The sequence below is a fragment of the Saccopteryx bilineata genome, chromosome 1, assembly GCF_036850765.1.
Source record: "Saccopteryx bilineata isolate mSacBil1 chromosome 1, mSacBil1_pri_phased_curated, whole genome shotgun sequence".
Taxonomy (NCBI): Eukaryota; Metazoa; Chordata; class Mammalia; order Chiroptera; family Emballonuridae; genus Saccopteryx; species Saccopteryx bilineata.
Window position 1 is genome coordinate 269,968,686 of NC_089490.1, and position 24,404 is coordinate 269,993,089.

The 24,404-nt window shown below is 38.0% G+C and overlaps 1 protein-coding gene across 15 annotated transcripts in view; it reads left to right on the top strand.

Annotated features, from left to right (window-relative positions):
* The window catches only part of PDE4D (phosphodiesterase 4D), a 1,576,413-nt gene that overhangs the window by 1,337,774 nt on the left and 214,235 nt on the right, over positions 1-24,404 (top strand). For all 15 annotated transcript variants that reach the window (XM_066242823.1, XM_066242815.1, XM_066242799.1 and 12 more), the window contains 3 exons: positions 5,236-5,272; positions 13,428-13,501; positions 16,361-16,410. In XM_066242823.1, coding sequence (XP_066098920.1) covers positions 5,236-5,272; positions 13,428-13,501; positions 16,361-16,410 — 161 coding nt within the window. The remainder of the gene's footprint in view (positions 1-5,235; positions 5,273-13,427; positions 13,502-16,360; positions 16,411-24,404) is intronic.

Consider the following 24,404-nt stretch of genomic DNA (forward strand, 5'->3'; position numbering starts at 1 on the left):
TTATCGCACAGCTGTTAAAACTGTATATGTGCAGATACAAATGCCTTTGAGTTTAACATGGAAAATTTTCAAATTGGAAGATATAACCTTATGTTATAAAGAACTGCTTTAATTTTGCTCTTCTATTCATTTACATTATTTTTGGTTCTCACTAAAATGTTGGTGATATTCTTGACAAAATATAAGTTTTAATAGTCATGACTTCTGACCGAAGGACTAAGCTCTTGTGTTAAATGGATTCCGTTATTTCTAAGAGGCAAGAGCTCCAGAGGAAAATCCCATTCAGGTGGGGTTGCGGTTACCTTAGTTATACAGGCATTTCTTTCTCTGGGGTTTCATAAATGGAGGTGGACTTAATTTTTTCTTGACTTACAATGGAAGTAATTCTACATTAAAAGGCCAAACAATATAAAGGAGCCATATCCTCAGATCAGTCTGAAACCAGTGAAGCACAGTCTTTCATTTGTTTTCTGTTTGTTTTAGCAGCATATTGTCTATTAGCAGTTTATTAAATCACAATGACTCCTTTATCAACAATTTTAAAGGGTTCGTTAGGTTCTTAAATATGACATGTACAGTTTCTCAGAGCCAACATTGGTTTTTTAGAAAAATAAATCATCTTTTTAAAATGCTATCTGTGAAAAAAATATAATTTGGCTTTATAAAATGTACTCAGCAGCCAAATTTTCCAAAACATTTTTATTGTCTGACAGCATAGTTTTGTGATTTTAATTTAAAATGGTAATAACATAAAATTTTCAACATCCCCATGAATTTAGCACTTAGTGAACCTAATTTCTCATGTAGTATTTTCATATTTAGTTTTGTCTTTTAGTTCTATCAAAATAAATGTGTTTTCTTTACTAAGTTGTTTTTAAAGGAATAAATGAACTAAAATGAATCTGAGTAATCATGCAATTATTTATTTTCACATTTTTAAAATTGAGTCAGCACTTACATTTTCATACATTGGCATTGAAAGCTACTTGAAAACTTTAAAGATTACTCAACAGACTGGAATCATTAAAAATGCTTAAAAAATATAAAAGGCAAGCAAATTTTTTATGACTCAATATGTTTACTGTTAAAAGCAAGATATAAAATGGAATATACAACATGATTCTAATTGTGTCAGATATCATGCATTGTATACAAATCATGTGTAACGTACATGTGCTCACATACATTTAGAAGGAAAATGTTACCAAGAGTTATCTTTGGGTGGTTCTTTAAGTTTCTCTGCATTTCCCAAAGTTTCTACGGCTCATTTGTGATTTACATTCAAAATATACATTTTATTTTTAAAATATCAAGTACATTGTATTATGTATTTGTTTATGTCATTTCTGTATGTCAATGAACTTGGGAGTAGAGAGCAATGACAAATTTGTTCCTTGTGTGCTAATTCTTGGGTGGTGTCAAATACCCTAGGCGCCTGGAAACATTTTATGTACCTATTAAAAATGAGAATGTTAGTTCATTTTGTTCACCCTTGTATGGTTATATTAACCAATGTCACCCCAATAAATTCAATTTAAAAAATCAACTTCAAAAAAAAAAAAAAAAAGAGAACATACTTGTTTACCTGGAATTCTAAAAGAGATCAAGGGTGACTTGATAAATGAGTGATAGTTTTGAGTCTAAGGACAGAAAGACACCAGGATTTCAAAGTACCAATATTCTGTCTGTTTATCAGCTCTCTAATTTTATTGACAAACTCCAGAGGAGAATTTCTTTCTAGTTTTATAGCAAGAGATAAGGAAGCACAGAAGATCAAAAACTTTTCGCAAGGTTAGATTCAGAAAGACAGCCTAGGCCCATGGCTCCTCTTCAAAGCGCTAGTTCATAAAACCACTAGTCACGCTGAAATTTGTGATGCATGATATTCAGAGGCAGCAGCTACTTTGTGGCCACTAATGCTTTTAGTTTCATAGGATTAGGGTTCTTTGCTCAATAAAGTATAAACTTTCTTCTAATTAACTGCATCTCCTTTCCTTCTGACTTGGTGATAATAAAGCAGGGAAGTGTTGCTGCCTAGTTTTGTTTCAACTAAATCTTGAGCTAGTTTACAAAATTATATTTTCAGGGACTGCTGTTGGTTGGACTTATTTTGTAAGATGACAAGGGGCTTTCCGCATTTAAGTACTTAAATCCCAGTGAAGTCTCTAAGAGAGTTTGCTTTTAGATGTTTCTCCTTTAGTTCCCCCCCCCCCAATGTTTCTGGCTTCCTATTGAAGAAAGAATGAGAGCAGAAAAATAAAGTAGTAAATGATATACAAGTAGAGGAAGATGGCCAAAGACAGGGGAATTTTTCTTGACTTCAGTGTCATTGCACTTTGAAAAAACAGAAAATTCAGTAGTACACTTTAAGCGTGTTATACTCCTGTCTCCAGAAGTGCTGGCGCAGACTCACTCAGCAAGGACTCAGCAAGAAAAGATGTAGTATATAACCTGTCCTTTACTGAGAACATTTGCCTCTGTAATGCTAGAGACAATGGTACTGTTACTAAAATCAGACAATTGAGATACTTGACAAAATGGATTTCTGGGAAATTCAGGTGCTTCATTCTGAGTGCAGGGGAGAAGAAGCCCCTCCCCCCCAAAACCCAGGCTGGAAGAGGTGATTCTATTTCAGCCTATGGTAACCAACACAGGTGACTAAGCCCCTCCCACACCATGAGACTAGAGACCAGCATAGCACTGACTCTGCTGTGACTGTTACCGGCTCCCGGCTCCTCACCGCATACCTACAGACAGACAACATCAGACACAAGCCGGTTTTGTGATCCTGCCCCCAAGCCCTCACTCCTTTTCCCCACCTGTCCCCATAAATATTCCAATCCTAAAAAAAAAGAAAAAGAAAGCAATTTTTTTCCCTAAAGCATAGTCCAGTTGCATTTTTATTAAAGTTTGTTATGTTTGTTTGTTTCATTTCAATGAAAAACTATATTGCATAATTCTCTTCAGAAAAGTCATGTTACCAGGAGGTACATACAAGTCCAGGTCTCTAGGCCATAATCACTGTCAAATTTGAATATAGCTTCCTGCCAGTATAAGAGTTCCTAATAGTCTCTTCCCATTTTAGGAAGCAGCAATATTGTTATTGTATAGTATTATAATCCCTTCTAATACTTCAGTTTTCTAGATTTCCTTTTTTAAATGTTCCTTGTTGGGAAAATTATTTAAGTGTGGCATTTCAGATTTATTTTTTATCATAGGTTATTTTGGTGTGTACATTTATTCAGTTCATTAAAACTCACCTATACTTTAAGCCAAATTGTATATAACAGAATGATCTTCTTTTAATCTTAAGTACGAGATCTGATTTTTAAATATTATAAGCAAATTATAGGATATAATTAAATTTATTTATAGTATATTTCTTTTTTTCATACACAAAATAATATATATATTACATGCAATATTGTACTTGTGACAGTAGGTCTGATAAGACATCTTCATATTGAGGTGCAGACTCAGACAAAGATCTGAAAATTATGTATTTGGTATATATTCCAAGATAATGTAAGCATTATGTAATTTTTAAAAAGAAAAGGTAATAGTAGTATATAACCTACCCTTTATTGAGAACCTTTGCCACTGAAATGCTGGAAATAATTTTACTGTTACTAAAATGAGATGAGACAATTGAGATATTTGGCAAAAACAATTTCTGGGTAATTCAAAAGCGTGAGATACCTTCTTACTAAAATTATAACTGTCTCTCTCTTTATGCTTTGTCAGGGGAAGAAAGCAAGACTAATAGATTATTTTAAATATTATGCATTCTAAATGTATCTTCTGTAATACTTGGGGATGAACTACAACCAAAGAAATAATTAAGTGTTTTAATAAACATTCACACCCTTTCAGTCTTAGAGTAATTCAAATCCAGTGTAATTCACTTAAAAAATAGAAGACTTATTTCCAGAGATTAATTTCCAGGGATGATGACTTGGTCAAGATGACTTAGTTCTTAGAAAATAAACTTCACAGTCAGGCAATTATAAAGAATGAAATGAAAGAAAACATTGTACCTTGGGAAAATATTTAGACTTCATATTACTTTAAGTTTGGCTATCTGAATAATCTCTACAAAGAACAGGTGCCCTAAAAAAATAAAATAAAACCCCTGAAATGAAAGGAATACAAAATAACACAGGTTTTTTTTAAACTGTGTTCCAGCCTTTTTCTCCTTTTTATTTTCCCACACTTTGAATTTCAAGATCTCTGTGTAATTTGATGATGACCATAACAACTGGTCTAATTATTGGTAATGATCCGTTTACTAACGTCATCCATATGCTGGAGCTTATTTCTGAGTGGTGTTTTAGGTCACTTAAATTCTTTTCAGAATTGTTCCTGACTGACTGAACGGTTCAGTTGCAGTGTACTGAGGGTCATGTCCAGCTTTCTGTGTAGAGTAATTGCCTTCACTTTTGATTAAAGAGCTTAAGCTAGCTAGATCAAGAAATGTCCCATGGAGATTCTGGAAATCCTTCTCACAAATTATTCATGCTAAGAAATACCATGAAAGAACTCTGGGCCCCGGTTTCACACTTTGCTCCGAGTGGAATGTTGCACAACTTTCCCTGTCCCTCCGAGACGCGTCATGCTGACACCTTGCTCCTGCATCCCCGAGCATGGTGTAGCTGGGGTTGCTGCAGCAACAGCACACACGAGGTAACATTCCGCCGTAATTACCACGGCTGGGACGTGAGTCAGTTGAAAAGTTGTGCTGGGCTTTTATTAGTGTATGATGCAGTCCCATGTCATCTACAGTTCCAAGCCTGTCCAAGACTCACACACGATGATGCAGAACACGCGATGCTCATCACCCTCAAATGTTAGATGGTCCAGGGGCCTCTCACCAAAGCCACTGCAATTGCTAGCTGCTTCCACAGCACCTGATAACTACAGTAAGAGGCCGAGAGCAAAACTCGGGCCCCGCTGCTGGAGCTCCATTTCTACTATTGCATATCCTGTGTGCTTAATAAGCAACAGAGACCTTGGCTGATAGTCGAGAAGCCCCTTTTCCCCCAGGAAGCTGGACAGTGGTTAACATCCTAGAAGTTTCCCCCCAGTGTCTAGGAAGAACGAGTGCTAAGAATAAGGATGGAATTACTGTAATTCTCTGCGGGGATTTATGAAAGTGGAATTTACCATTTAATCTTGATCAAAAGTGGTCATAGAGTTATTGGTGACTTCTAACACCGGATTTGGTTTCTTTTTCAGACATGGAGATGACTTGATTGTGACTCCATTTGCTCAGGTAAGCGCATTTTGGGGAATGAGCAGGTTTCTCGTTTGAAAATTTAAGTTGGGGAATTAATTCTGGTTCTTAATTTAATTTTCAATCAAACACAAGTACAAACACAAATTCTGTGGTTCATTCAAGTAATTCAAAGGCAATTCTAAGAATATGGCCTCGGCCATATTGGCTTGTTTCCTATAAATTCATTACCTGAAGAGTTTCTCTGCTTCAAATTACAAATTGCATAAGTGGCATATTTAAACAGGACCATACTTTCTTAACTGACATAAATTTAGTATAATTAGGTATATGATCAGTGCTTGAAATTGAATATTCCAATTCAACCTGATGCTGTATTTACTTCTTTTTTTTACGTCATTTCTACAAAGATTTAACTGAGTGATGTATTTGTGTTTATTTGTTCCTTTTAGGTATACACACCATGAAAATACTTTAGCCCCATGACATAAATACCAGAAGGTGATAAAATTATCTAAATCATTTTGAGGTATATATAAAAATAGTTGAAAACCAGATATTCTTGGTGTAGATCAGAGCTCTTCAACCCTAGCTATGATTAGAACCTCCTAGAAAGCTTCTATTCTAGGCTATACCCCTGATCAATTGAATTTAAAAATCTGGTGCTCGGACCCAAGCACTTGTATTTTTTAAAGGCCCCAGTATTTTTCCAGGAAAAGTTGAGAGTCCCTGGTACACATGGCTTTCAGGCAGAATGAGATAAAACTGATCATTTGGCACATGAAACAGATTTAAAGCCAACACTGACTGTTAATAAAAAATGTTAAATATTGGAAATGAGCGATCCAAAGATGTTATTAAAAAATAATAATAACCATGCTCGACTAGTTCTAGTGCCTTGGGCAACTAATTTAACTTCTCTCAGACTTCTTTTCTTCCAACTGGTAAAATTGGAGGGCTAGACTGTATAAAGATAGGCCCCAGTTCAAACCCTATCTCCTCCTGTTGCTAAGTGAATGGCCGTGGGCTAGTCACGGAACTTTTCCAAGCCTGGTTTTCTCCTAAATGACAATTCCAAAAGTACCCACCTCATAAGGTTCTTAAGAGAGTAAAATAATACCAGGCTTGTAAAATGCTCAGCACAATTTCTAGAAAGTAAAATATTTAATGAATTATTAGTGTCATTAGTGAGGGCTCTTTCATTTCTAAAATGTCATAATAAGTATTATTTTAAAAAATGTAGAATGGCAGTGTTTGGATAGTAGAATTATGTATAATTCTTTAACTTTGTCAAGTTTTCTAAAATATTTTAATTGTCATAATTTATATAAAACATTTAATTGATCCATAAATAACAAAACTGTATAATAGTGATTTTTTTCATTGATGAAGGCAATTAAAAGTGAAATAAAACCACCATCTCTTTCAGAAAGTTCATGTCTTGTTTGCATAAGGTTTTTCTGGAGATCATAAATTATTTCTAAGAATTATATTTCTATGTTCAAAAAAATTAGACTCACATATTTTAATCATATTTTGTGATAGCAAAACCATTTAAAACTAAGGATTGCTCATTGATTACTAGTGAGAACCTGTAATTTTATTTCTAAGAGCTGAGAATTAAGTGAAAAGATAAAATCAGGTAAAATAACCATTACCAAGTGTAGGAACAGTCATTCCAACTCGAGCTTGTTCAGGTAGCTATGCTTGCTTCTAACTAAAATCTCTAATTATTGTTATATAAAAAATGTATAGTGAAAAGTAAAAAAAAAAATCTCTATGTGATATCTTCTTACTTTAAGTAATATTTACCAATTTCTAATAAATAGATTAATAAATTTGACTTGGTCCTTATGCTCTTAAATTCTAAGGAAATCTATTATTTTATATAATCAGACATTCCTTTACCTATAATCTCTAAAAGACAGAATTTCAGTACACCGAGAAATACATATATAAAATATCACTTATTCTATGTTAATAATCTATTTACATAAACATACTTAATACCCTCAAAAATTAAAACTTTAAATATAAACCAACTCGCCTGACCAGGCAGTGGCACAGTGGATAGAGCGTCGGACTGGGATGTGGAGGACCCAGGTTCGAGACCCCGAGGTCACCAGCTTGAGTGCGGGCTCATCTGGTTTGAGCAAAAGCCCACCAGCTTGAACCCAAGGTCGCTGGCTCCAGCAAGGGGTTACTTGGTCTGCTGAAGTCCCATGGTCAAGGCACATATGAGAAAGCAATCAATGAACAACTAAGGTGTTGCAACGCACAATGAAAAACTAATGATTGATGCTTCTCATCTCTCTCCGTTCCTGTCTGTCCCTGTCTATCCCTCTCTCTTTAAGAAAAATAAAATAAAATAAAATAAATAAATATAAACCAACTGTCCATGACACTGTCAGGGTTAGGAATTCTTGCTGGTGTGTTTAACCTAAACTCTTTCTTTCTTTCTTTCTTTCTTTCTTTCTTTCTTTCTTTCTTTCTTTCTTTCTTTCTTTCTTTCTTTCTTTCTTCTTTTTAGTTGATTGTTAGAGAGAAAGAGAAAGGAAGCGAGAGAGAAAGAGAGACATCAATTTCTTGTTCCACTTATTTATGTATTAAATGGTTGCTTCTTGTATGTGCCCTGACCAAGGATCAAACCTGTAATGGAGTATGGGGACAATGCGCTCACCAGCTGGGCTACTTGGGCAGAGCCTCTCTTCTACTTTCAATTTCTTATGTTTTCCCCTAGAAGCCCAGAGTCCTCTTGATCTTCATAAAAAGTGACAGCTTTAAACATTTGATTTATTTCCCATTTTGAAATATTCTCCTGTGTTTGTGCTAAAGTCTTCTGGTGTGAGAATTTCCTTAGGCGTGAAGGCTAGGTGTTGAGAGGAATCCTGGTGCTGCACCATGTCACGCCACTTGGCAGCTGGCCTTGTCCTCCTAAGAGTGTGGTAACAGTTTGGCCAGAGTTCTTGCAAGGGACCAAGGAACACCATGGAGACACAACATTGATGAAATAAATGTAGGAAACCCTGCTTTGTAGTCAGCTAGCTGCCTCTGGACCCACAAGTCCCATTATTTGTTATGGCTACCTCGTAAAAACTCTTAAGTCAACTAGAACTCTCATTTGGAAGTATGGAGTGTTAAAAGATGTGATGGTATCTTTGATCAAGGAAAAGACAGAAAATACCCAAATATGACCTTGGATCCCAGAATAAACCCTCACATCATTCAGACTAAGGAAATATGCCTGATTTAAAGATCCAGGATAGGAACAACTGAGTCATTTCATCATTACTCTAACCAAAATACAGCAGCTGGGATAATTTTATTTAAAATGTAGTAGATGTTAACACTTTAGTATTGCTATTCCATTGATAACAGAACGTTGCCAATATTTTTTCATGCCCTGCATGTCCCATCCCTATTTCACCAAGCAGCAGCTATTTTGGGACCGCATCACAGTCCCCAGTTCTCTGGATCTACCAGGCTCTCCTACCAGGCTATGAAAGAAGACAATCATCACATTTCAGTTGCCTCTATTAGTTTTTCTTTATCCTTCATTTAAAAAAAAAATCACAGCTAACATCTTCTAGGATCTAGAAATCAATATTTGTTGACATACAAAAACAGCAATTTTCTATTTGATTTAACCAAAACATAATTTAAAAAGAGGTTTTATTTTCTATCAAAATGACCTTTCTATCTTTTAAATAATCATAATTTGACTCCAGTTTTTTCCTGGAGATAAAACCAAGGAAAGGAATTTCTTTCTCCCTCCTACTTCCCCAAGTCTGTGGCTACACGTGGTCTGTGTTTTAGCACCATCTAGTGGCCTAATGAGTATTTGAAGTGAAAAACACAATCCTCAAAATCCTTTCTTTGTAATTCTTTTAGGAAGGGATTTTTTTTTAACAACAACGTTAGTGCCTCATCATTTTAAATATTTTAAATACATCACCATTATACAAGTATGTGGGTTTTTTTTAGGCCATTGTTCAGTTGTTAACTTTTTGTGTGTGACAGAGACCTAGAGAGGTTACAGATAGGGATAGACAGACAGGAAAGAAGGGAGATGAGAACCATCAATTCTTTGTTGCAGCACTTTAGTTGTTCAGTGATTGTTTTCTCATATGTGCCTTGACCAGCGAGGCTACAGCAGACTGAGTGACCCCTTACTCAAGCCAGTGACCTTGGGCTCAAGCTGGTGACCTTGGGGTTCCTTTTTTTTTTTTTTTTGACCTTGGGGTTTCAAACCTGGGTCCTCCGTGTCCCAATCCAACACTCTATCCACTGCGTCACCATCTGGTCAGGCATGTTCAGTTGTTAACTTTTTAACGAAGCTCCCATTTTCCTGCTGTTTTCAGTGAATCTTACTGGTTTGTAAATGCTCAGAAGCGGCCCTGGCCGGTTGGCTCAGTGGTAGAGCGTCAGCCTGGCGTGCAGGAGTCCTGGGTTCGATTCCCGGCCAGGGCACACAGGAGGGGCGCCCATCTGCTTCTCCACCCCTCCCCCTCTCCTTCCTCTCTATCTCTCTCTTCCCCTCCTGCAGCCAAGGCTCCTTTGGAGCAAAGTTGGCCCGAGCGCTGAGGATGGCTCCGTGGCCTCTGCCTCAGGCGCTAGAATGGCTCTGGTTGCAACAGAGCAATGCCCCAGATGAGCAGAGCATCGCCCCCTGGTGGGCGTGCCGGGTGGATCCCAGTCGGGCGCATGCGGGAGTCTGTCTGACTGCCTCCCTGTTTCCAGCTTCAGAAAAATACAAAAAAAAAATGCTCAGAAGCATCTAAAAAATCCTTAGATTAGTGTGTATAAATAACATTTACATTCTTGCATGGGCTAGTATGATCCATCTTTATGTAAAAGTTTTCCATAACACTATTATAATTTCCTTGTCAACGTGTATATATTTCTCATCATTCCCAGTGTATTTTTTACCTTGATTGACTACATGTTTGCTGGAGGGACATAAGAGAAAGAAATGACCTTAATTTTCTAACCATTAAACAGCGAGAGGAAACCTTAGGGACTGTTTTGTTTCACAAGCATTAAGGAGTGCAGGAAATTACAGGAGTATTAAAGCTCTGAGGGCGGTTCTTAAAGGGTTCTTAAAGGGACCTGTCCCAGAACAGGTGCAAAGAATAAGTGGGCCCTAACTCAGTGGCTTGAGTAAAACTGTTTCTAGTTCTCCCCCCACAGCCTACAGTAGCAGACGCCTCACCCTTTGGTCCTGCAATGCAAACAAGAGCATAAAAGACTAACAGCACATTTGTTATGGGGACACCTAGCGCCAATCAACTAGACTCAGTGCAATGCCCCTTGTAAGATTTGTCTGGAACTTTTATTTATACTTCTGCCAGTATCATGTGGTAAAGTGCAGAAGATGAGTTAATACTTAATATTATAAAATTTATAAAATCTTATTTGTCCTGTCACAAAAACAATGATCGCATAGGGTATGATGTATCCACAAGGTTATTTACTGCAGCAAATGTTTGCGAAGGCAAAATTTAGGAGACAACCTGAACATCAATTAGTCAAAGGCACAGGCAGCCAAATGCCTGAAGGGGAAGGGCTGAGAGTGGAATTTTTTTTTCACTTTTTATTTTGAAATCTTTTATACATATGAGAGAGTATATCTAGTGATTATCTAAAAATATAAAGAATAATATTAAAAATCAACAGTTTAAGAAATAGAACAATACCAACATTTTTAATGCCCTAGAATATTCCTTCCCGGTTTCATCTTTCTGTCTCCCCTCAGAAATAGTAATAATTTTGAATTTTGTCTTTGTTATTCAGGGGCAGACATTTTCCTTTTTACCGTTTGCTGTTTAAACCTGCATCTTGTGAAGATATAAATATACAAAAATAAATACATTAAATTTAAATTTAACACCAAAACAAAATAACTTAATATTTTATAATAGTCAAAAACCTTTTTACAGAAAACCAATTGTAGTATATCTTTTATGAACTAGTGCTTTCTTTCAAATGAGCATAGAACATGAATTACCTGCAATACAATTTCTATTTACCCGGCTGTCAAATGTAGTGTACTTACTATAATTTATTAGAATAAAATCCCAGAATTTTGAGGTTAAAATTTTGCCTAGAAAACAATTTGATTAAGGAGTGCAATAGTTTTATTTAAAATGCTTTGTTAATGTATTTGCCACCCGATTCTTAAAGTATAAATTAAGCCTGTATGATTTAATGACAGTGGATTATTTATTAGATTTATTTCTGCATCATTCAAGATTTCATGCCTAACGAAAGACATTGTGGTCTGATGTCAGCAGTTGGCTATTTGAATACACCATCGTAGGCAGTGTGACCTTTCAGCCCTGTGAGTTGTTTATATGTGATAATGAGCCAGCTTTTTCCAGTGGCTGAGTTAATCATGGTTGGCACCTTAGGCAGCACCATTAACTCCTTCAGGTAATAGTGCTCTAGGTCACCGTCCCAGGGTTTAAACAGTACCCCCAATGACTTAGAAGAATTATTGCCAATTTCAAAATTCATCTTAGACTTTTTTTTAGAATTTCTTAGAAAATTATTAGACTGACTTTTGTTTAGGCCAGGGCCAGATGAAAAAATTTTGAAAACAGTTCTGGAAACCTGGGAACAGTGATAAATTGGGCCCCTTTTATTTTATCAGTGATGGGCATTTGTAAATTCCCTATGCTCATACCAAATCATTAACCAAGTAGAATGTTGCCATAATGAGGCTAATACGCACTGAGTGCTTTCTATTGGCCAGGCATTGTTCTTGGCAACTCACTTGTCGTTTCATATCATCCTCACAACCTTTTGAGGTAGGTGTTACTATCCCAATTTATAGAGGAGGACACTGAGCTGCAGAGAGATTATGTAACTTGTCAAAGTCCACACAGTGGAAACAGCAGACACAGGCAGTCTTGAGTTGATATGTAGTACTTAACAGGACATTTGAAATGTCTGTTTTAGATCATTTAACATTCTGATTGACACCCAGATTACTTATAATCTCACCTAATATAGGCTTCACCATGGAGGAAACTAGCTCATTCTAGGAGAAAGTAAGGAGAAGAAAGCTCTTGTAACTTTTCTCTCCTAAGTCCGACTTCCTTTTTTTTTTTTCTTTGCCTGGTTCTAGTTTTACTGAATTAGAGAAAGGAAGGGCCCTGGCCAGTTGGCTCAGTGCATAGAGTGTTGGCCCAGCATATGGACATCCTGGGTTTAATCCTTGGTCAGGGCACACATGAGAAACAACTATCTGCTTCTCTTCCCCTCCCTCTCCCCCTTCTCTCCCTCTTGCAGCCAGTGGCTCAAGCACCAGCCTTAGATTCTAAAAATAGCTCAGTTGATTCGAGCATTGGCCCCAGACGGGGATTGCCAGGTGGATCCCATTTGGGCCCATGTGGGATTCTGTCTCACTATCTCCCTTCCTCTCACCTAAAGGGGAAGAAAAAGGAGAAAGGAAGGACTGTCAGAGATAGCAGAAGCTATTGGTCCTGCCTTATATGTGTATTATTTCTTAAATGATTTTTTATTGAGTATCTTCTGTGGGCCAGGCACTGTGCACATACGGGGTGGTCTGATTTTAAGTAAGGAATGCCTCCCTGAGAACCTTGTAATTCATGATTCAGATAACCTTAACAAAGAATATAATTTCTGTTTACTAGCCAGACCAGCCACATAGCAGAGGTGAAACACATTTTAAAATTTACTTAGCTTGTTGACTTTAAAATTATGACATTCTTGGGTGAATTTTTGAAGAGCATTTGAAGGTAATTTTTTTAAAATTTTACTTCTAAAGTGAGGCTTCAGTAATGGCTTATATTACTCTTTCAAATTTGCATGAAAATGAAACAATGCTATACATATATTGCTTGGGATATTGTTTTGGTGGCTCCGGAATTCAAGAATGCTGTGGAAACTGTCACTACTGTCACCATATTCACAGACCACGAGGAAAAATATCTGGAAAATCTTTGCCATCTGGCCTCTCTAGATTGCCAACAGATGCATGTAAACTTCCACTAAGTACCAGGACATTCTTTAGTGCTATATGAAACTAAGTTGCAAGCAATATTAAGTTTTCACTTAAACTCTATTTTAAAATCACCAAACCATTTTATATTACATTAAAGGTGGCCCTACTTCAAGAAGTTTAGATTCTTTTTTTTTCTTTTTTTTTTTTTTTTTTTTTTTGCCCTAGGTCTTGGCCAGCCTCCGAACTGTACGAAACAACTTTGCTGCATTAACTAATTTGCAAGATCGAGCACCTAGCAAGTAAGTTACCCTTCGTTTCTACTTCTTCATGCTGAACCTTTATACAGTGTTTTCTCGATTCTGTTGAGCTCAAGGCAATATATTAGATTTCTCTGAGTCCTTGCCTTGTTGTCTAACCATTTACACTAAGTCATATGATGTCCAGTTAATTTTCTATAAATACTTTGTAGTGATGGTTCTAATATCACAACTGAAGCAGTATGACAAATAAATATGGTGATTCCATCTGTCAGAAATCACCTGGCAGAATCAGTCCTCTGGCCAGTTATTTACACTCAGGGTAACTTTATAGTTTTGGCTGACTTCATAAATTAACCGTGGACAAATAATCTCATCAAGCCTAATGTCAATCCAAAGTCATCCTCCTAGTTCTAAATCAGTGACTACTTAGACAAGTGCCGTCTCATAGCAAACATCTTTGATTTTTCTGCTATTTCTGACCTTCTGATCAGCAGCATCATGGAGCAATGAGTAACATCATAGTTGATGTGACAACAGAAGCAGCACAGGAGAGAAGGAAAGCTGAGCTAGGAAATGATTATATAGGGGCGGGGGGTAGGGGTGGAGGTCTAATAACTGTGAAATATCCAAAAAGAGAAAATTAACTTCTGAGATTAAGTGGAAAAACTGATTAGTGATTCAAGTGCTCATTATTCTGACAATCTATTGTTAATAATAAATTGTTATCATTGAAATATCAACTCTAATCCATTTCCAGAAGAAAAAAAAAACGTTTCTTTAAGTCAATATTAAGAGGGCAATGAAGAGAAATTTATTTGGAATTAGAATTTATCTAAGTGTGTAAAATTTCATAGGAGTCACTACTTCTTAAAAGAACAACAAAAAGTTCCTCTTAAAGAACTTCAAGAAACTTCTTCTTAAAGAACTTTTTATCCCATAATAATATAATTGACCTGACTCTGCAGGAGCCTGCCCTCCGCCCTGGCACTGCGCTATGGCTGTTTATCCAGCTTCCACAGAAGCGTCCTAAAGAAAAGAGGACAGAGCGGAGTGCAGGCTTTAGAACCACATTACTTTAGTTCACTTCTCAGCCTTCTTACTTTGAACACGTCTTTCATCTTCCCAAAGCTTTCTTTGCCTCCTCAGTAAAATGGGAACAAGAAGACAATTTGCCTTAAGGTTTGTCTTCACAACAAGATAATTCATCCAAAGTGCTCATTTAACACATTGTCTGACACACATTAAGTGCTTATTGTTAGCTACTAACAGAAATACACACAAAAAAAATTTTTTGGATGTTCTTACATGTATCTATTTTTCAGGGACTTGGTGAAAAAGGTGAAGGGATTAAGCAAAGAAAAAAATTTGTAGACACAGACAACAGTATAGTGATAACCAGAGGGAGAGTGGGTTGAGGGAGGTAAGACAGAGCAAAGGGGGTAGATGGTGATGGAAGGAGACATGATTTGGCGTGGTGAACACACAATACAGTACACAGATGATGTATTAACAGAATTGTTCACCCAACACCTACATTGTTTTATTAAGAGTGTTACCCCAATAAATCTAATTAAACATCACTATATTTTGAAAGCTTCCAATTTTATGTAACAACTTTACAAAGTTATATTTCAAAAAAATTGAATGGACATTCCATAAATGGTATTCTTTTCCACATAATCTGTAAGCACTGATTGATTACAGATTGGTACTGGATCCAAAATGCTGGGCTTCGTAGAGAATAAGGTTAATCATACAGCACAGTTTCTCAAATCAGGAGGTTTCTAACCACTTTGTGGAACTTGGCAAACTTCTGAAAAATTAGAGAATACAAGATAGGAGCTAAGCGCCCTGGCCGGTTGGCTCAGCGGTAGAGCATCGGCCTAGCGTGCGGAGGACCCGGGTTCGATTCCCGGCCAGGGCACATAGGAGAAGCGCCCATTTGCTTCTCCACCCCTCCGCCGCGCCTTCCTCTCTGTCTCTCTCTTCCCCTCCCGCAGCCAAGGCTCCATTGGAGCAGAGATGGCCCGGGCGCTGGGGATGGCTCTGTGGCCTCTGCCCCAGGCGCTAGAGTGGCTCTGGTCGCAATATGGCGACACCCAGGAGGGTCGCAACATGGCGACGCCCAAGATGGGCAGAGCATCGCCCCCTGGTGGGCAGAGCGTCGCCCCCTGGTGGGCGTGCCGGGTGGATCCCGGTCGGGCGCATGCGGGAGTCTGTCTGACTGTCTCTCCCTGTTTCCAGCTTCAGAAAAATGAAAAAAAAAAAAAAAAAAGATAGGAGCTAAGGACTGTTTCATTTATAGTATTTCTAAAGTTTCAAGAACATTTGTCTGTACAAGTCATTCATATCGCTCTCTAACAAACATCAGAGACGTTTCTCAATATAAGAAAATAGAAAAGAAAAAATTTAAATAGCGTCCGTAACGGTAATATAGTTTTACCAGGAGTCATTTCCTTCTGATAATATACAGGCAATCATAAAAACTTATGGCAAAAATAAAAGCTTTTTAACACCGTATTAGGGAAACAATTGTAGATCGACTGCTTTTTCAAATTCAGAAAGTCTGTGTTTGCTCTGTGAGCCCTGGCTTAATTGAGCATAGTCAGTCAATAAGGACTTCCTCTTCTGTCACACCCCTGTGACATTTACAGAAGCTGTATTTACCCCAAAGTCTATAACTATGAGATTTAACTGTTTTCTTTTTTGACATGTGTGATCTGAGCTCTAGTACGAAGGGCACCTAGACACTTCACTGGCTAGTCTGAAAAGAAATCTTTATTTGCATGTCCTAACTTTAAAATAATCATTTAAAATGGCATTTCTGAAATGACTCAGAAAGTCCCCAAATCAACAAGAACCCCATATTTACTGCCTCGTGTTTTTTCTCTTTGTCAGAAGATCACCCATGTGTAATCAACCATCCATCAACAAAGCCACCATAACAGGTAAGAAAGATCTGGGAGTGTATTGTTCCCATGTCTTAGAAGAAACCATATCTTCTAAGAATCGACGTTATACTAACACCAATTTTATACTGTAATTGTAAAATTTTAAAGAAATTCATCTTTTCTACTCTAAATTATTTCTATCCTTGATTTCATAAGTTGTCCATTTAAACTGTGACCAGTAAAATCTTTACTGGTATACCATTTTTAAAAACAGTTTCAATGTGTTTGTGCTACGTTTAGTATTGCTTAGGGCATTTGAACTTTGGGGAGAGTATTTCCTTCAAAATGTTGACCGTGTTGTTTCCAGTGTTATGTTATTAGCATGATGTTAACATATGGTTGCTTGGTCTAATAAAAGTGAAAGCATAAATTAAAAGGTACCTTCTTGGTTAATCATTATCCCAGTTGTGTGTAAGAAGGAGTTCTGATTTGGACCCAGAGAGTTGAGAATTAATTGAGTTTGGGAGGAGAGAGAAGAAGTATTTATATAACACAGAAAAGTTCAGTGGGATCCAAAGAACAGATGTTGGGGGAGAGAAATAGAAGGAAGAATGAGGGACATAAAGGGCAGAAAAATAAAATTATATCATTTTCTATTAGTTTATTTTACACATGGGACTTGACCTTAACTGAACCAAAAACAGAACAAATGAGCTTGTTGTACTGTACATGAAATCAAATTAAATTCGTTTAATCATTTCTTGAAACCCCAACTGATTCATTAAAATAATTGCCTGGGAAAGAAAAATCTATGTTTTCTGAAATATTACCAGAATAAAATCAACATATTATCCAAAATAGACCGATATTTCATTTGATTCAAGTGTCTCCCTTGGACTTCAACTCATGATATGCTGAGGAGTGGCTCATTAAGTTGTAGTGACTGTCGGTCAGCGCTTTTCAACTTTCTTGTTGGTGATTATTGCATCAGAGTGGGTTCTGGAACAGTTAGCTGTTAAAGTTGTCTCTTCCTGAATGTCTGTTCAAGTGAGACTTGTGTTCAGTGAATATTATTTAATTGTTGGTTCTCTTTCCCATGTTTATCTTTCAAGATTTTATTGGTGATGACTTCTTTTTCTAAAAGTTATTAATTTTTAATATTTTTAATTGAATTCATTGGGGGCAACACTGGTTGGCAAAACCATACAGGTTTCAAGCGTACAACTCAGTAAAACTCCTCTGCACACTGCATCATGCACTGGTCAACCCAAGCAAAATCTTTCTGTCCCCATTTTCCCCGCCTTTGCCCACCTCCACTTATACTCCACCCCTTTCCCTCTGGTTATCACCAACTGTCATTTCATAGAGTATGTCTGGTTCACTGATCAAGAGTTGAACAATAACTGAAATTTCTGTATATTAAAGTTCTTTGAGTAACTAATTTCTTCTTGAAAAACCCAAATTAAATGTCAATGAGTGTAAACTGAGATGGCAGTGTAGAATTAGACCTGTCATTTCTATTTGTTCATTTTAGAGAGGAGAGGGAGAGACAGAGAGAGAGAAGGGGGGAGGAGCTGGAAGCATCAACTCCCATATGTGCCTTGACCAGGTAAGCCCAGGGTTTCGAACCGGCAACCTCAGCATTTCCAGGTCGACGCTTTATCCACTGCGCCACCACAGGTTAGGCAGACCTGTCATTTCTATGCCCTTACGTGACTGTGTTAAGAGATGCGCAGGCCCACTTGTGTGAGCATGTGCCTGGGGCCTCTAGTGAGAGACACCACATGGAGCCCTGCTCTGGGTGCTAGTTCTGACCCCTATGAAGAAGGGCAAACCCTTCCGCCAACCCCTGCTATTTTTAGAACAAACAAGACTCCAGCATCGTGGTATAAGCAGAATGCGGTGCTATTTTGGTCCCTGAAACCTTGTGTAGCTTGAGGTCACACATGAGCCAACCTACTGGAGCATCCTCCCAGAGGAGCAGCTGCAATACCTACTGGAGCATCCACCCAGAGGAGCAGCTGCAGATACCTACTGGAGCATCCTCCCAGAGGAGCAGCTGCAATACCTACTGGAGCATCCACCCAGAGGAGCAGCTGCAGATACCCTTGGAGACTGTTGTGTCCAACAAGAGGTGGTGGGTTATCAGTGGGCTATCAAGTCAGCTGTGCCACCACCCTGGCAGGTGCCTAGGGCTGATGAAAGGGAGAGTAGCTGCACAAACTTGGCCTCGAGCACTGTGAGACCCCCAAAAGCTCCAGAAACATTTACAGAGTATGGAGGCCCTGGAGCAATACCAGAGGGAACTGTGAGTTGCTAAAATCTGGGAATTACGGCTAATATGGCCTAATTTATACCCACAAGCTCCTGGCCTGGGGCCTAGGGACAATGGGACTACAGAAATATCTTATCTAGGAAGGACACTAATTAACTACTTAGTGCAGCTGTGTTCATTACAAAGCACAATTGGAAATTAACTGACTAGAGAATGGAAGTCCCTTTTTTTGACCAAGCATAACAAACCAAGGGGGGGAAGGAAGGTGGAATGGGGGTGGGGAATGAGGGCAACAGCAGGGGAGGGTTCCCCTCTCTGAGCCCATTCTGAAAAAGTGGGCTCTTAAAAACATAAATAATAATAATGGTAGTGGAGACTGGTGGAAGACTTGACTCATACAGAAAAGGTGGTGCTTGTGAATTCCCTCTCTCTGCAGCTGACAACTCAGGTCCTGCCTCCAAGGTCAGGCACCCTGTTGTTGGAGCCCAGCGCTGCCTTTGCAGCAGTCCTGGGAAGGGAAGGGAAGAGTGTTCAAAAAAAGTCAACGCGATATCTTTAAGATGAACTTGGCCTTCTTAGAAGTTGTGTTTAGGGTCTAGAGGACCGCTATAGCATATGATTCAGTTTGTGACTGATCTGAAAGGCTGCTGTGGTACAGAACATCACTGCTGCCCCAGGAACTGTGCGGTGTGATTGCTCTGGCTGCCTGGAGCTCTAACCATGCTCTATCACCATGGCTGTGTAGCCCTGGGCAGGTGACACACCTTCCCTCTGTCTCCTTATTTATAACGTGGTGGTCATACATCACACAGTAATTGTTAAATGAAATGAGTTTGCATGTGGGGTGCTCATAGGTCCATGCTTCACAGAGTAGGCACTTAGTGCATCACTTTTTCTTTTGTTGAGTTTTTATTTGGTTTTGTTTCTAAGGCCCCCTCTGTATGTAGAACTGGGAGTGATGGGAAGAAAAGCAAAGAGACAAAAGAAATTAAAGGAAGAATGAGAGAAAACAAGACTGTAGTGTCATGAGAGAAAGAATTATTGACCCACCCGTGGTCACATGGAAACACTTCCTTTGTGCCTCCTGTGAATAATGGGGCCTCCTGTTGTTCCCAGCACTGGGCCCCTTCCTTCCATCACAGTCACAGACATCTTTATGATATGGATGATAAACCACTGTTGAGGATTATTTTCAAACTCTAAGAACTTTGGAGTCATAGCTTTTTGAAGGAAAAAGAAAACACCTTAACTTCTCTATAGATCAACTCTTTGATTTTTTTTTTTTAATGAGTGAAGAATTTTGACAGTATGTCACACTCTGTTTTCTTAAGCTTTCTCCCCTGGAGCTTAGAATGTCTTCTTTCCCCTTTGAGATTATTCCATTGGACATGTGCTAAAGCCAGGAAAGTTGCACTTATCAACCATTTTAGTCACATACTAGATTTTATTTCCATGCACAATAGGTGAATACATAGCTGTAAAATGATTTAACTAGTATAAAAAAAAATAAAGCTTCCAAATATAAACACACATCTAAAAGAGCCTTACTTCTAAATAGATATTTTGTTCTTGAGTATAATTTGACAAAAAGATGGTGTGTGCCACTGGAGTTTGAGTGTAAACCCCATCTTCTCCTTTGCTTTATCTGCTCATTTGAAGAATGGAGATATGTATACCTAACTCTCCCTGCTGTTGCAGGGGTTCAAGGAGAGAAGTTAGATGAAGAACAGAGCTCAGCAAGTTATAAGTCACTCACTAGTGATTCTTCCTACAGCCCTACTCTGTTCCCTCTTTTTGTTCCTAAAATTAATTTAAAAACTGGTACTCTCAAGAAAAAGGACATTGATGAAGTATCAGCTTTTCTAATACATTGCATTTATGATTTTGTTTTCAAACAGTACTAGCAGGACGTTGAGGAATCCCTGTACTAATTAGAGCCAGGCTCACCTGCACAGATCCTTAGCAGGCGGTGAATAACTGTGGGGTGTGTTGAAGCATGAGAGGGCAGCAGAGAGCGAGAGATGTGGAACCAGACCTGTATTGTGCTGTCTGTACTGTTTTTGAAGTACAGCTGCATCTCTTTGAGTACAATTAGTCATTTTGAGCATTTCATTTTTAAACAATATTAAGAAAGCCATCACAGGAAACTTTGTCATGTTTTCACAATACCAATATTCAATGTTTCTAATTTCTATATTTTCAATTCCTCTATTTAATATTTTGAAATATTTCATGTAAGAATGTAAGTCAGAAAACGTTTATTTAAACTTCTCTATTTTAAAGATGAGAATACTGAGACCTAGTGAGAGAAAATGTACCTTAAAGACAGAACTAGAAATAAATCGAGGATTCCTTTTTCTAAGTCCAGGGGCCTTCTTACACCTCTATAAAATCATATATATATATATATATATATATATATATATATATATATATATATACACATACACACACATACACACACCTTATATTTTATGAGCAATATGATATATATATAGCATTAGGAGTTTTGTACATAGACTTGAAAATTAGAAAATGTTGTGTCCCTTCTCATTAGACAGGTCTTTATATTTAGAGCTATTTTGATAATATCCATTGATTATATCCTAGAGGTCCTCAGGTAAATAAAGATTTGCAGCCTAAGGCAAAGGACTTTGGGCTTTTGACTTAGAAAACCAAAGTTCCCATCTGATCAGTGGTGGCGCAGTGAATAAAGTGTCAACCTGGGACACTGAGGTTTCAGGTTCAAGCCTCAAGGTCACCAGCTTGAGTTCAGGCTCATCCAGTTTGAGTGTGGGCTCACCAGCTTGAGCACAGGGTCATTGGCTTAAGCCAAAAGGTCACTGGTTTGAAGCCCAAGGTCATTGGCTTGAACAAGGGGTCACTGGCTTGCCAGGAGCCTCCTGGTCAAGACACATATGAGAAGCAATCAGTGTACAAAAGTGTCACAACTAACAAGTTGATTCTTCTCATCTTTCTCCCTTTCTGTCTTTGTGTATCTTTCTGTTTCTCTGTCTGTCTGTCTGTCTCTCTCTCTCTAAAAAAAGAAAAACAAAAGTTCCCCCCATGCAATAAAATGAGTACATTTACCTACTTTCTACCTGTAGAGGGAGACACATGGTGAAAGACAAGCATAAAATAACACGAGTAGTTTTAGTCCCCCCCAAAAATTGGTATGTCTTCATTTCATTTCGTGTTTTTACCCTTAATATTAAAAACTCCTTAAAAAATGAATTCTAAATAGAATTTAGTCAGTTAATGAGTAGAGGGTTTAAAAAGTAAACTACCAAATAATATTAGTGAGTCAAAACACAATGAGAAGAAATTTAGTCTTATATATTCTTCTAAAGCACAAAGCAGTTCTGAAAACTAGCCAAGGGGATAAAACAACAAAGGTATTTAACTGTAACAGTTATTTTGTTATTATCTGGACTTAATTATATAATTTAACATGCCAAGCTTATGACAGAAAGGAAACTCAGCAACTATTTTATGGTGACAATAATGATGACACCAGAACCTTATATAGGTCTGCCTTTTAAGTCTATGTTCTTATGTGTAATAAACACAGGTAGTGTGTGTAATATAAAATATACATGTAATATATACATATAAAGATGAAAGCAGCAGCCATATAAATAAGGCAAAGGGGATCGAGGAGAGAAATATATGTAGGGTCTGAGGACACAATGAACTAAAATGTGTGTCCGGAGTGTCAGGAGGAGGAAAACCAAGTCTTTGCCACAGAAGTCTCACCCTTTTTATCAGCTACTAGCAGGCACTAGCTTTGTTGGCTAGTTTTTTTCTGTTTTTTTTTTTTTGTTTGTTTTTTGTTTTTAAATAACAGCAGAGACTGTGGCAATGCTTTAATAATTGCACAGAATAAGTGCTCAGTAACTTCTTTGGGAATGTGATTGTAAAATGTTGAGTATACATTCTGTTTAAGAACTTTAATAAAAAAATTAATAAAGACTGTGGATGTAATTGTTTATACACTGATTTTTTCTTTTGGGGGGAGTTTTTGCTTGGTTTGCTTTTATACTTAGTACATTTAACTACTGTCGAGTGTCCTAAATATTTCAAGCCAAAGTAAATAACTTTTACTAAAATTTCCTCCCTAAAAAGACTTTTCCAGGAAAAAAGAAAACCAAACTAAAAAAAAAAACCATACTCAATGCATAGAGTATGACTATTAATTAAATTAATAACCTTTTTGAGAGGTAAAACTCTGTTTTCTCCCTTATAAGCACTTATTTTACCTTCCTCACTTTGATTTTGATAAGCAGAGTTATACCCATTAATATGTAAAAAGACCAGATTTGACACAGTGACTTTTAAACCAGGAATTAATTGAAGTAATACTTGGTTTTACAAACAGTAAAAACAAATGATATGTCATAACCTGGTGAAAAATAATTTAATTGGATCTCTATTGCCTAATCTGCTCTGGGCATTCTGTTATAACTTTAACTGAAATCATTACATGAGACTGCATGTTCATTTAGTCAGCACAGTAAAAGGCTGTGAGTCAAACCATATAGGTTGAAAACCCAGCTTTTCTTTTACTAGCTATGTAATATTGGTCAATTTATCTAAATTTTCTAAGTTTTTCTTTTTCTCATCAGTAAATTCTAAGTCAGTGATTGATACAAAGAATGTATTCACCAATTTAGGTGTCGTTACTGCTCTCATTTTATTATTATTATTATTTTCCATTTAGTGAACAAATATTTTCTCTGAACCTGGTATATGGCATGCAATAAGGTGGGTTTTGGAGGTAAAGAGATGAGTAAAATGTGACAGATGAACTTCAAGGAATTTCCAATCTATGGGAAAAGGAATCATGAATAATTAAGTGCACTCTAAGTACCATGATTGAAGCAAATTCAAATACATCTATTTGAAGGATGGACAAGTGGTTCTACCTGTATAAAGCTTCCTGCTAAAACTTTGAAGAATATGGAGTTCACCATGTGGTTAGGGCAAGCCTGCCACCAAGGAACCGGCAAGAGTGAGGTGTGGAATAGGGCCCAGCCAGAGTGAGGTGTGGAAGTGTGGAGTGCCCAGCAAGAGTGAGGTGTGGAATAGTGCCCAGCCAGAGTGAGGTGTGGAATAGTGCCCAGCCAGAGAGAGGTGTGGAATAGTGCCCAGCCAGAGTGAGGTGTGGAAGCGTGGAGTGCCCAGCAAGAGTGAGGTGTGGAAGCGTGGAGTGCCCAGCAAGAGTGAGGTGTGGAAGCGTGGAGGACCCAGCAAGAGTGAGGTGTGGAATAGTGCCCAGCAAGAGTGAGGTATGGAAGCATGGAGGACCCAGCAAGAGTGAGGTGTGGAATAGTGCCCAGCAAGAGTGAGGTATGGAAGCGTGGAGGACCCAGCAAGAGTGAGGTGTGGAATAGTGCCCAGCAAGAGTGAGGTATGGAAGCGTGGAGGACCCAGCAAGAGTGAGGTGTGGAATAGTGCCCAGCAAGAGTGAGGTGTGGAATAGTGCCCAGCCAGAGTGAGGTGTGGAAGCGTGGAGTGCCCAGCAAGAGTGAGGTGTGGAATAGTGCCCAGCAAGAGTGAGGTATGGAAGCATGGAGGACCCAGCAAGAGTGAGGTGTGGAAGCGTGGAGGACCCAGCAAGAGTGAGGTATGGAAGCGTGGAGGACCCAGCAAGAGTGAGGTGTGGAATAGTGCCCAGCCAGAGTGAGGTGTGGAAGCGTGGAGGACCCAGCAAGAGTGAGGTGTGGAATAGTGCCCAGCAAGAGTGAGGTGTGGAATAGTGCCCAGCAAGAGTGAG